Source organism: Melopsittacus undulatus, chromosome 3 (assembly GCF_012275295.1).
Source record: "Melopsittacus undulatus isolate bMelUnd1 chromosome 3, bMelUnd1.mat.Z, whole genome shotgun sequence".
Classification (NCBI taxonomy): domain Eukaryota; kingdom Metazoa; phylum Chordata; class Aves; order Psittaciformes; family Psittaculidae; genus Melopsittacus; species Melopsittacus undulatus.
This window is the reverse complement of record NC_047529.1, coordinates 34,472,967-34,485,789: the sequence shown is the minus strand read 5'-3', so window position 1 is coordinate 34,485,789 and position 12,823 is coordinate 34,472,967. Positions and strand designations below refer to the sequence as shown.

The 12,823-nt window shown below is 39.0% G+C and overlaps 1 protein-coding gene across 2 annotated transcripts in view; it reads right to left on the bottom strand.

Annotated features, from left to right (window-relative positions):
• Positions 1-12,823, bottom strand: part of ARHGEF10 (Rho guanine nucleotide exchange factor 10) — a 110,834-nt gene that overhangs the window by 64,813 nt on the left and 33,198 nt on the right. The window contains exons 4-10 of one of the 2 annotated variants that reach the window (XM_034060674.1): positions 11,393-11,680; positions 10,226-10,289; positions 8,963-9,042; positions 7,803-7,859; positions 5,747-5,910; positions 2,699-2,815; positions 1,398-1,512 (exon numbers count right to left, since the gene is read on the bottom strand). In XM_034060674.1, coding sequence (XP_033916565.1) covers positions 1,398-1,512; positions 2,699-2,815; positions 5,747-5,910; positions 7,803-7,859; positions 8,963-9,042; positions 10,226-10,289; positions 11,393-11,680 — 885 coding nt within the window. The remainder of the gene's footprint in view (positions 1-1,397; positions 1,513-2,698; positions 2,816-5,746; positions 5,911-7,802; positions 7,860-8,962; positions 9,043-10,225; positions 10,290-11,392; positions 11,681-12,823) is intronic. The other variant, XM_034060675.1, reaches the window with a different exon arrangement.

Here is a 12,823-nt window from a genome sequence, read left to right as displayed (position 1 = left end):
AGGTAACCAAATGTACCAAAATGTTGACTTTTATCACAAAGGAGAATAAGGGGTTCTAACATTGCTCCTCATATACTAATTTTACACAAACAGCAACACCAAAGTGCAGTGACAGGTGGCAGTATGCAGCCAGCCAAACAAGCAGACAGGAGCAAATGAAGGATAGAGAACAGTATGAGAAACTGTTTCAGAACAAAAAGGGAAGGCAAGCAGATTTGTCGTCTGGAAGGAATTTGACAAATTTGCCACTAGCTCCCTGCTGATTTAGTAAATGGCTGCGGGTTTAAACCATCCACAGATACTGTGTCTGCTACCTAACTTCTAGAAAGGCAAGGCAGAATGCCAGGTTCACTTATAATACTGCCCTGCTGAAGCTAATCATTTTCTCCAGTGCAACAGTGAGACACTGAGGATAAATTTTTGATCACTGAAATCTGTGCAACTAACTTTCTATTTTCTGTCTATGAATTAGGCAAATTCAGAAGCCCTTAAGAGGCCATGACAGGAATATAAGGTGTGTCCTGGTCCTTACAGACAGGATACAGCTTTATGTTAGCTTGCTCACTAAAAACATCTTGTTCTAGTCATGTGGTTTTAGCTTCCTAAAACAATACTCTGAAGTTTCAACCATTCAATTAGTTGTGCAGAAATGTGAACAGAAATACATACTGCCTCTTGGACTTATCCTAAAGAATAAGTTTGTATTCAGTTACTACCCCCTACCTCTTGCAAAACTTAACTGTGGACTGCTGCTGCTGAGGCTCATGACAAAGGGATGATGTTTGTTCTTAACTAGAGAAAGAATACAAATACTTTCAGCTTTTTGACTTCAACCCACTTTGTTTTCCCAATCCTAACTCAGTTTTCATCAGAAATCACCAAACAGTGATAAAGCAGAATAGCCTCTTCCCCCTACTTCAACTCCTTAGCACAGGAAATGTTTGTTATTCCTTGACCACAACAGATTTTTTAAACAGTCAGCTATCAGGCCACTGAAAACCATGTCATGAGAGCAAACTTTCCTGACGTTCACGAGTTGCTCAGTGGAGAGAGCTGGACAGACTTAGTACTTAAACATAACTTCCATGCCCCCGTATATCAATACCTAGATAGAATCTATGGCACTGTTTTACTGGGATTTTGTTGTTTTTAAGTGGATCCTTCCTTATGGTCCTCAGGTTTCTCAGATCATTCAGTTTCTTGCCCTAAACCTAAAACTATTCAAGATGCACTGACCATATTGTCATCTGAACTGATTGGTATACCATATTTTACTGACATAAAGTTGATTTCATGCATCTGGTACTCAGCTCCCAATACAAAAACCTGCTAGGCCATTCCACTTAATGTCTCAGAAACAACCAGAAAGAGTAACAAACACTGTAAATGGCACACACCTTGAGAAATGAAAGATTTTGTTCTAATGAAAGAACGACCCTTTTTCACAGCTGCTTTTGTCTTCTCAAGCCCATCTTTGGTACCTTCTCTAGCAGCTCTCATAAGCTTTTGCATCTGTTAAAAAAAAAAAAAAACAACAGTCTACACGCTCAGTGAATAATAGGGATGTGTTTTATCATGCACACCATGCAAAATACTTTTGATCAAAATACCTTTTAAAAGAACTCTGTCAAGTATTTTAGGCTATAAATATAGCCCAAAGTCAAAGTAATATAAAGCAAGTACACAGATCCATCAAAGCTCAGATCTGAGCACCTGTACTTTCTCTTAAAATCAAACCTGGAGAAAGGCACTTACTTCATGGCAATGTTGTACACAAGCCTAAAAGAGAAATGCTTAAAAATTTGCACGAAAAATCTGAACTCAAAATAGTCTTAAATGCTCAGATTTACATTATATAATAAATGAATGAACTATGAATATGTCATTAATGGCCAGGGTTCTTTCCCCATCTTCCAATGTCCTAATAACTCTGCCAACATATTCCTGATCTGAAGACAATCCCCTAGACTCAGTTCTATGTTAACTATATTCTTAAGCATTGTTCTGAAGAAAACTTTACAACTAATAATTTCATTACTTAAATAAGTTGTTTCTAATTAAGAACTGCATGATTGTATAGTACATTAATACAGTAAAAAGAATTCCTATTGTTTTGCTCAGAAACATGTATTGAAAGAACTGCTTGATCCTTTTGCTTTTCCAAAATGCCACAATGTCAAAAAAAACCCACTACTGTCAGAGCTGTGCTGACATCATCAGTGACATCAGAACATACACAAAGTTGTCATGCTGCAATCAAGCAATTTGTCTGAGCTGAAGCTTTCAGCAAAAGCCCAGTCTTTTCATACTGGCTCCATTCAGAATGGAGAGCAGGGAGATTCTGACTCCCACAGTTTGATCCTACATGGCTGGAGAGCCAGGGCCAGGCTAACCCTTGGACCTCACCCAGAGCTGTATACCTAGCTCATGCTCTGTTGTAAGGGCACTGGTCAGCAGGGAAGGACAATGATGCCCTACCACATTCTCTGAAACTGTTACCATTAAAAATAAGCATGAGAAAAGGTCCTTGACAAAGTACTTTTAAGACAAACTGCATAATAATAATCCAGCATATTCTGAATTAGTTTCATACAAATTATTGCCTGCTTTCTCAAATTACTATTAAAAGAGACAACATTGCCTGTGTTGGAAAAGCAATCAGTTAAATGCAGCTAGTTACAAAAATCAACTACGCTACCTTCAGCTCATGTTTTTGCTTTAGTTGCTGAATCTCTACTGCTCCCACAGTGTTTGCCATCAAATCTTTCATCTTTTTCTCATAATGCTCCTTTAAACGCATTAGGTCATGTGAAAGCTACAGTGTATAAAAAGACAATCTTTTCAAAAAGCCTATAGTGCAAACTTCATGCTAAATCACTCACATGTATCATGCACATTGCCCCATCTGCCTACTGATACACAGACAACTGAGGGAAAATTATCACATAGGGAATCTCCAACCTGACAAATGGACCATCACTCCTCTGCATCACTGAACTTTCTGAAACCCAGGCATGTGCCTTTCTGCTATGCTGGCAACTATATAAAGAGAGGGACAAAGTCACTTAGGCTAAGCTGTGTATTAATTATATTGTGCACATCTCTCATAAACTGTACAGAAACAATACATCAGCTTTAACCATGAGCATCATTTGTTGGAGCACACACTCTAGTAAGCGTATTTCTGACTGTCCTTCGAAACAGTGAATTGGAAGAATTCTTAAAGGTTGAAGAACCTGAGGTTGCTGGTACCTGAAAAGATGGAGACAGACAGTGAGTTGGGTAAGGAGATGTTAACAGGGGAGGATGCGCAGTTTTGTAATTTCATCTATCATAGCCTGGTTACCATGGGTGTAACCATCTCATACATGGGTATATCCATTTGCAAAATAAGGAAACCATCATGGAGAAATGCTCTAGAATACTAGTTAATATTTGTTAAAAGATTTTGAGAAGGCCAGATATAAGAGGTTAAAATATAACCAGAAAAACAAGAAAATATTAGGTGTTCCCTATAACAGAAGCTCAATGGAAACCCCCTCAACTTGATGTAAACAGAATCACTTGGCACGAGATGAAAGCATGAGGAAAGAGAAGGCCTACCAAGTTGAAAACAAGTGGACAGGTCCAGCATCTAGCTCAACTAGGCTGGGTCAGGATGGGATTACTTTCAGCATGAGGATTTTGGCATTATAGCAGTCTAACTAAAAGCAGCATCTGGTTCACAAATTAGAAATATTGAATATCACAGAAGCCTTCCCACCCTTAAATAAATAAATAATAATCAAGAGTCATAACGAAAAAAGTGACTTTAAGGAAAGTCATACCAGGACTTAAAATTAAAAATCAAACCTCTAACCTTTCCATACTTTCCAATGGACACCAGCAACAATAAGCAAGACAAGTCCCTCATAGGCTCCAAAAGGCTATATATGAGATGGATGTTACAGTATTTTCCCAGCACATCACAAGAGCTGAGAAATAAGAGTTACTGCAAGGAACGGAAAAGATACGAAAAAGAGGGGTTTCTGTATGTGCTGATGTGCCAGTGCAGGGAGGGTTGAGGGGTTTGGTTTTTTTCATTTCAGCAGTCCAAAAGTTTACATATCTCCTGACTCTCTACCAGTCCTCTTCTCTAGCTTCCTGACTTCACTTCCCAGTAATCCCTCTAGGTGCAGCAGCCCCTCTGACTTCTCCATCCACCAAGTCACGTGTTCATAGGCTCCTCATCCCCATCCTCACAAAGCAATACTCAAAACCTGTTGTCACAGACTGGAAAAGCCAGCTGCGGGGCAGTACCCCGCAGTACACCTCTTTGCTCCACTACTCCTCAGTCTCTTGCTCAGACATTGCGCCTGATCCTAGCATCATCACTCTCAACTGACTGGCAACAGTTTTCTGTGACAGATTAAATACTTTCAGTATTTACAGTGTTCAAAAATTGCTTTAAATCTCACTTTGTGCACATGTGTAAATAGAATCTTATGACTATGGCCAAAGCTGAAGCTACAGGTAACAGGAAAAGATCTAAAAAAACACACCAAAACAAAACTAGAGGATGATCACTCAGCTTACAAAGTGCCGATTTGTGTGAGCTCAAGTCTTGCAGTTAATTGCTCACTCTCCGTTTTCCAAATAGTGGGCAACAAGGATGGAGGTAGGAGAAGAGCAGATAATGTGTATTGGAAGGGTACACCGACAATGAGGTTTTTATTCTCATCATAAGAGACTGCAAAATGAAAACAAGGCTATCACAGAAGAACACCCTGGCCTCTATCCCTACTATCCTCCAGCCACAGGGTGCTGGAGCAGCTAACAGTATGCAGCTGTGAAGTGCTTCGTGGGTGTCTCTCCCTAGCCAGCACACACTGGGGGGCCTTGAGGATTTTGCAGTGACTCTGGGTACTGAGCCCAGCTCTGCCTGTCCCCTCACTTGTTCTCTGCACCCCCATCCTCCAAGTGTTCAGAGCAGGGGACCAGCAGCACGAGCCTGCCCGCTGTCCAGGCAAGAATTCCTTCTCACGGAAAGGGCACAAGGGGAGGAGAGCAGCCAAAGCAGTGAGAGCGTGGGAGCCTGGTGCTCCTCCCAGTGTGTAATCAGATATATGCAGCGAGGGCAGGCACCCATGACATCAGGGTCTTTATGCCTCCTGCAGCAGGGATGGAGCCAAAGATATTAGACCAAAGGTGTGTCACAGATGGATCATTTTAATCAGGCCACCTCTCTTTTCTCTTCATAAATGTTACAGACTCCTCTTTGATCACAAAAACCTTTTCTTTTGGGGCTTTTTTTTTTTTGTTAAGCTCAGCTGCCTTCAAGCAAGCAAGGTGATACAGATTCAACACAGAAAGACAGGGAACACCAGTGAACAGTTTTGTGACTAAGTCTAGTCAGGCTTACCCCCATTTGTTCTTCACATTGTTTTCCACACTCAATTACCACTTACACACTAATCCAGTAGCTGCAAAAGAAGAAAAGGTGAGGAACTGCCCACAGGCAAAAATAATCATTAATTTCACTTTCATCCAATCAGAGTTGTTTATTTTTAAGGAGCTTCTGTTTAATGTTTTCATCTTGTCCCCATTACGTTTGTTGTGGGCTGTCACACCCACACTGATACACGTCTCTGTTAAAAAGATGCTGTTGGTATTTGAAACTGAATTGAGACAGGAAATAAAGGTGAGAAAGGCAAATACTGGAAATGAGGATAACCTCAGTGACTGAGCAGCACTGTTGGATACATACATGTCTCTTGTGGTTGCCTCGCAAAAACGAGCTGGGAATTCCATTTTTACACTCAGAATCACTCTGCTCTTCATAGCTTTCAAACTCACTTGAACTCCACCCATATTCCAGTGAACTGTTTCCACCATCGTCACCATTTTCAACATCATCATAAATCATTTCCTCTGCAAGAATTAAACCAAAATAAAAAATAATAATAACTAAAAAAAAGCCCCATTGAAATTTGTTTGTTTAAACATAAGAAAACTTGCTCAGGATGCACTACAAAGAACTTTAAGCTTCCATACAAACATTCTTAAATATAAATTAATTCCAGTAGTCAAGCAGGTGAAGTAGGTTGCCTTTGCTGAAACAGAGTATTGAAAGAGGATAGTATTACAGGTACACACCATGATCCTTTCAAAAACACGCCCCACTCAAACTGCACCATTATATCCATGTCCCACAACATGTTTAGAAGAAATTCAAAGGAAGTTCAAACTGTAGCTATGAACAAATGTCTGAGCCGAGAAGCATCCTTCCATTTGAAGGCTTGCTGTCTTAGGAACAGCAGCAGCAGCAGCTCAAATGACAAATGCTAAAACATTGCAAGGATCAAACGAAAATGTCACTACTTCAAGGATAACACACCAAACTAATAAGAAAAAAGTTTCACTGATATTTCATGACTTATCATTCCTTTAACTCTACCAGCCACTAGGAGTCTCCCGTATCTGCAGGTTACTGTGCCCATAATCCAGACTGATATACTTAAAAAGAGAAAAAGTACATATTCAAAAGAAAAGCTGACTTATTTTACACATCCACTTAAAACCTGGATTCTGGAACTAAAAAATACATTTTTACCAATTATATTATTTTAATTTTAATTGTCTTTCTCACAGACAAATATCCTCTATTTTGGAAGAATTAGATCTTCAGAAATTTTTTAAACCCCTATGTATATCATACTGTCCTCTTAAAGGACACTTACTGAAGAAAACATTTTAGTGGCAACCTAGCACAACAAATAGTCATGCACCATAGTAAATAAGTCCTGACTGAGTAGCAACAATGCAAAGATGTACTTGCCCACAGCAATGCAGCCCACTGTGGGACCTTCCAGTAATAAGTCACAAATTGAACACAATGTCTTCAAATAATAGATTAAACAAATTTCAGCAATAATTTGTAAACCACCTTGCCTGCACACCACTAAAGGCAAGAAATGAAAATGTTACAGCTTTAAAAATTAATAGTTTTCATAAAATAAAGCTGAAGTGTTTTCTTGAACCATTACAATTTCAGTATCATACTCCTACAACCTCTGAGAGCAAGCAGACACTGAGTTCCTAAGAAGCCAATATACTCAAACACATCAGTTATTAGCAACCAATCTTTAAGCATAGTTTTCACTATAATCAAAAACTGAAAAACAGATCTGAGTGAGAACTCAAACTTTTTGAGCCTCTGCTCCACCATTCCCAATAAAGGTAAAATCTTGGCTCCACCAACAACTTTAAGATCTGTTCTGTCCCTTGCAAACATGGTCACACTATCAGGGAGTGGGCCACTTCAAAGCTGAAATAAAACATTTCTGAAACGTCACATTCAGGATGGTAAACAGCCTTGCTTCCATCTATCACGTATTTTTATGTTGAAGGGGAACATTCTAGAGAAGAGCATTTCTCTTGTACAACCACAACAATGACATGTTATCATACATTGTTTAGCTATTTAAAACATCATTTTCCTACCTATCTTGCCTTATTTAGGTCACTACAGCTACAGCACCCAACACTAATTCTATAATATACAGACTTCTCAAGCATTTAGGACAGTATCAATAGAATAAAGTGTAATTCAGCTCCTAAGAATAGTGGTGTAGGAGACCTGCTGAGATAAAGGCTTTCAAGAGTTAGTTTAATTCTTAATTTCATAAGACTTATTGATTATAGACAGACTTAATCCATTTACATATATTTTAACTATTTAATTAACACACCTATTGAGTATACACACACATAATTCTATATTACACTGCTTTCAACAAGGCTCTATTACAAAGACGTCAAACCTGGTTCAGAGTCTGAATTTTCTCTGGGCACGTCATCATAAATTACTTCATCTGGGTCTAAAAGTAAAATAGAAAAGAAAATTAAAGAAACAACAAATAAGAAGCCTCCTCCCCCCCCCCCCCAGAATTTTAATGCGACCAATAAGCACTGTGTATGAGAGGCATTTGGACAATTCCCTTAACAACATACTTCAGCTTTTGGTCAGTCCTGAAGAGGTCAGGCATTTGGACTAGATGATCACTGCATATCCCTTTCAACTGAAATATTCCATTCTAAAGAGTTGTGGTTATACTGGCATATGTGAATACAATGAAGATATGACTCATTTCCCACTAGCACTTGCCATTACATCTAATCATAAATTCAAATAATACAATAACACACAAAAACAGCATAAGGAATTTGTGAAATTTCACACTATTTTATCTGCACAGTTTATTATGACATTTGGTAGCCTGAAAAAAAGAAATCCAATTCAACAGCAGATATTTCTTTCTCCTTTTACAGCACTATGTTATATTCTGCACTTGTCAAGGGCTGCTCATTGACTTACTGAACAGCTTTAGAAAAGCTGTAATAGACTTGTTTTAAAGACCCAAAACTAAATAATGGAACAATCACTGTAGCACATAAAGAGGTAGAACAAGGATGCAAATTCTTCAGTTACTTCAAGTGACATGCAAGATAAACCTCCAGCCCAGTGGGAAGAGCTGAGAACAGGTAGGATAACCTGTCCAACCACATGGCCTCTATTTGGTTTAAAGCACAGCTGCTGTCCAAGGGCACAAATCAAGAAAAAGTGTCAATTCCTTCCTTTTCACCTTCTCCAAGAACTTATTTATCAATTACTGCATAAGATATATACAGCCACAGAGCAGACTCCAAACTGAAGCAAATTCACACTGTACATGTATTGATGGAGCCAAATGATTTCCTTAAGACAGTGATGAATGACTCCAGACTCCAAAAAGCACTCCATGGAAAAGTAAATGTTACCTTTATTCTAAAATACACACTTTTATTACCAACAAATGTTTTAACTGGTATAACTTGGCTCTGGAACATATACATGTGCATAAGATACACAATTATTTTAGTTGATCACACCTTAAAATTGACATTCTCCTATAGTTGCACTTTGGTGCTCACCAATACTTACTTTCCATCCATGCTGTATTTGCAGGATCTGCAACCCACTTGGCCAGTGCATCATCCTCTCTCTTCGCCTGGTTATCTTCACTTGAAAAAAAGGCCATAAAATAAAAACATTAAAAGCTACACCACAATGTTTTTAAACAACTGTGAAGACAAGACAAATATCTTTTTGCCTTCCAGTTCCCACTCTGGGGCTGCTGACTACTCAAAATCGCTGCTGCAGCATGTAATTAGGAGACTATTAATCTATTCTATTTAACAGTCTGACAACTTTAGCAAAGGAATTGAAAACACTTCCCTTCCCATCTCAAGAAGTATTTTGCTTCCGAGCTCCTCTACCAGAACACAGAAAACTCTCTTAGAAAGTAGTGAAGTGAGAGCTGTTCTTTCACTTCAAGCACAACTAAACACTTTCTTGGCTACATCAGAAGCAAATGGGCTTAACAAGACTGTTCTCTTCCTCTGATTGGTGCTGGTGGGGCTGAATCTGCAGTAGCACATCCAGTTTTGGCTTCCCAACACTCCCCTTTTAGAGAGCTGTGGAGAAATTGAAGCTACCTCTTGAGAAACTATGAAGAAATTTTACTTGGGGACTAAAGCATATGGCCTAAAAGGAAAGAGGTGGAAGACATGAGGCTTATTTAATCTGGTGAAAAGGATGCTATGGGGTCATCCAACAGCAGCTACAACTATCTCAAAGGCAGCTTTAGAGGTGATAGAGATGCAGTTTGGGTATTTTGGTTTAGACTTGGTTTTGAGTTTTAGGCTGGGTTTGTTGGGGCTTTTTTCAGTGTCAGATGATACACAAGGGGGAATGGGCAACAAACTGCACATTGAAAGACTTAGTCTGGACATTAGCAGAAAGTGCAGCAAAGGGTAGGAGGGAAGAGTGCCCAGGAAAGCTGCAACATATATACCCTCAGATGTTTTCAAGACTCAGCTACCAAGGCCATGGCTGATCCAACAATGTGTTGGCAGTGGTCCTTCTGAAAGCAGCAGGCCACACTAAAAGATCTCCAGCAGTCTGTGGCAGCTGACATTGCTATGACTAAAAATTAAACCTAGTTCCTTCAAAAACATCATGCATGTTTATACATACAAGACCTCCACCAGTGCTGATTTTGGTACACAACCAGAGTTACAGAGTTAGGAAAAAAAAAGTAAACATGGAAATGTCACACAGTAAAAATCAGGTATTTATCAAATATAAGCTTTCTTAGGAGTTGAAGCTTTGCAGATAGTTTAAACATGCTGAATTGACAATCACCTGTTTTGAGGTTCCTCCGAGTTTACAGAATTATAATGACATTCTTCAGTTGCTGACTGAGTACCTGTTAAGTAGAAAAACATATATCATCACCAAAATGCCAGCTGGCATGGTTCAGTAGGCACATTTTAGCGTAGGAAACTGATTTTACTATTTCACTGCTAATGAATAATCTACTTCTATACAAGATTAAGAAGTATCTTCACACAATCCGTTTTTGCAAATGAAAGAATTCAGAGATGAAGTGATTTGGCATATAAGCTGTTAGGAGGAAATTACCATGTCTAATGCATTTAATTCTAACCTCTCAAACATATATTCCTCTACAGGTAATAACAACCATACAAACGTTTGCTTTTATTTGCTAATATTCCTGGTGGTGTTAGACAGCAGAGATTATATTCAAAATACAAGAAATAAAGGGGCGCAGGGGGAAAGGCAGGATCTGGGGAGCTTTCTGTTCCTCCTGCTGTTTTGAAATTAAGTTGTCAGCTTTGCAAATTCTGGTTACAAAACAGGAGAGTGTTCCTTTTTCACAGAACAAACAGAGTCTGTCAAACCTTCAAGGAAAAATCCCACAGCAACACTAAATCCACAAGGACAGGAAAATAAACAAGCAAACAGAAGTGCATATAGGAAAAATAAAAGGGACAGGATCTCTGCCAGGACCCAGATCAAGCATGGTAAAGTGGGAGAGGAAATCACTTGGCCTGAACACTGAACTATGGCTCTGGAAATTATTTATTACATTAAAATGGAATTAGCCTTAATCATTCTTAGTGGAAAGGTAAGACAGAGTCCTCCCTTGTACCATATATGTTGTAATACAGTGCTGGCAAAACAAATCTTTAAATGGGCTGAAGAACTGATAGCGTACATTCGTTTTTTCTTACGCATCTTTACTTGGGTATCTCAAACCTTGCGTTGCAAGAAGACTCCTGTAGGAACTCTTTTAAAATATACTGGCATTTTCCTTTCAAGTCTGACAAGAAATTTTAATTCATACTGCAGGAGAGAGTTCTTTTTCTATTTTGACACAAAATCTCCCCCACACATCCAGGCTGAGTGCTCCACAAGCATTTACACAAGCATGTACAAAACAGGACAGGCACCTGAAGTTAAACTAGGATTCCCCTTCAAACAAAGCAAGTTGGGTAAGTACGGTACCTTCTTCTTCTACAGAAACACTGCGTATTATGACAGGGCTGGAGTACGCTGGCAGTATCAAAGGTAAATTAGATGGCACAGCATAGCCACAGGGGACAGGAACTGAATATCCACTCAAGTTTGGACTTGCACATTCTTCTTGAGGACTGGGTTCTGGCGATGAGGATGGATCTTTGTCTTGTATTGGTGAAATATTTATGACTGAGTAGGGATTGACCTTGGCTGGAGTGCCTCCTGCAACAGGTTCTGATGCTTGCAGCTTCTCACTGATCTCTAAATTACCAGCACCTTTGGTTGAAAAATCACACAAAAAAAATCAATATTTCATTTTTCCTACCTGTTCAAGCTGCTTAATACTGCTCTTTGCAAATACTCTAAACACTGATATGATCCTTACTATACAAGTTGCTTTCAATAGGCAAACTCATAGAATTTCCACACAGTAGTGTGGAAAGAAGAAGCTATCCTCCCCATTTTACAGATAAGGAATGCAACAGCAGGGAAGCAAGCTGGGTTGCAAGCATGCCTATGGAAAAACTGGTTTCTAAATCCTGAATAGGAGGATTTCTGACAACTCATCAAGATCCTCTTGTACTTATCATAAGCACACGGCTCAAAACAGCCTTAAACCCTGAAGGTTAAAATCTGGATTCTAGATGAATTTGCATCTTATAAACACAAATACAAGAAACAGTTTAGGAGTAGCCATGAAGAGAGAACAAGGTCACTAGGACAGTCCTCAAAGAACAGTCCTGAAAATTCTCTGTTGAGAAAAGAGAAAATTAAATAATTTTCCAAGTTTTCCACCTTGAAAATAAAGTTTCTGGTATTTCTTGAGGCAAGCTAAGGTACAGGAGAACCAAAGGCCCCTCTGGAGCAAATTCTGATCAAAGTGATCAAAGTTTTTGAGCTAAAAGTACAGCCTCATAAAAGCGCAACAAATTTTCGCAGAAAGGGGTATTTAACTTCCAGGCTTTCAAAGTGAATAGTCACCTGAAGAGTTATCTATCTTTAACTGCCATGAGCACAAATGACTCTGCTTGCAAAAGAAAATTGGATCAAAGTCAGCAAAAATCAGCTGTAGTCAATCTGAGCAGAATACAGCAATTTCCAGACTACACCTCAGCACTGAGAACATTAGCATGTGTTGTAAGAAATGCTTTAATAAAATAAGACTTCTGCTTATGAACAAAGCACTCAATTTATTTTCATGCATCTCATCTTAAGATCAGCAACCAGCAAGCTTAGCTGTGAAAGCAGGTTATCTTGAGCCATCCACATGATATTAGAGCTGCAATGGTATAAAATCTTCCTGTAGCATGACACTGTGACTGAGACCAATTCATTTGCTTGTATGCCACACTTGGATGGGAAACCTCACAGGAATTGCATGTGACGGTCATTTGCCTTGTCAAATCTACTACGAGTGTA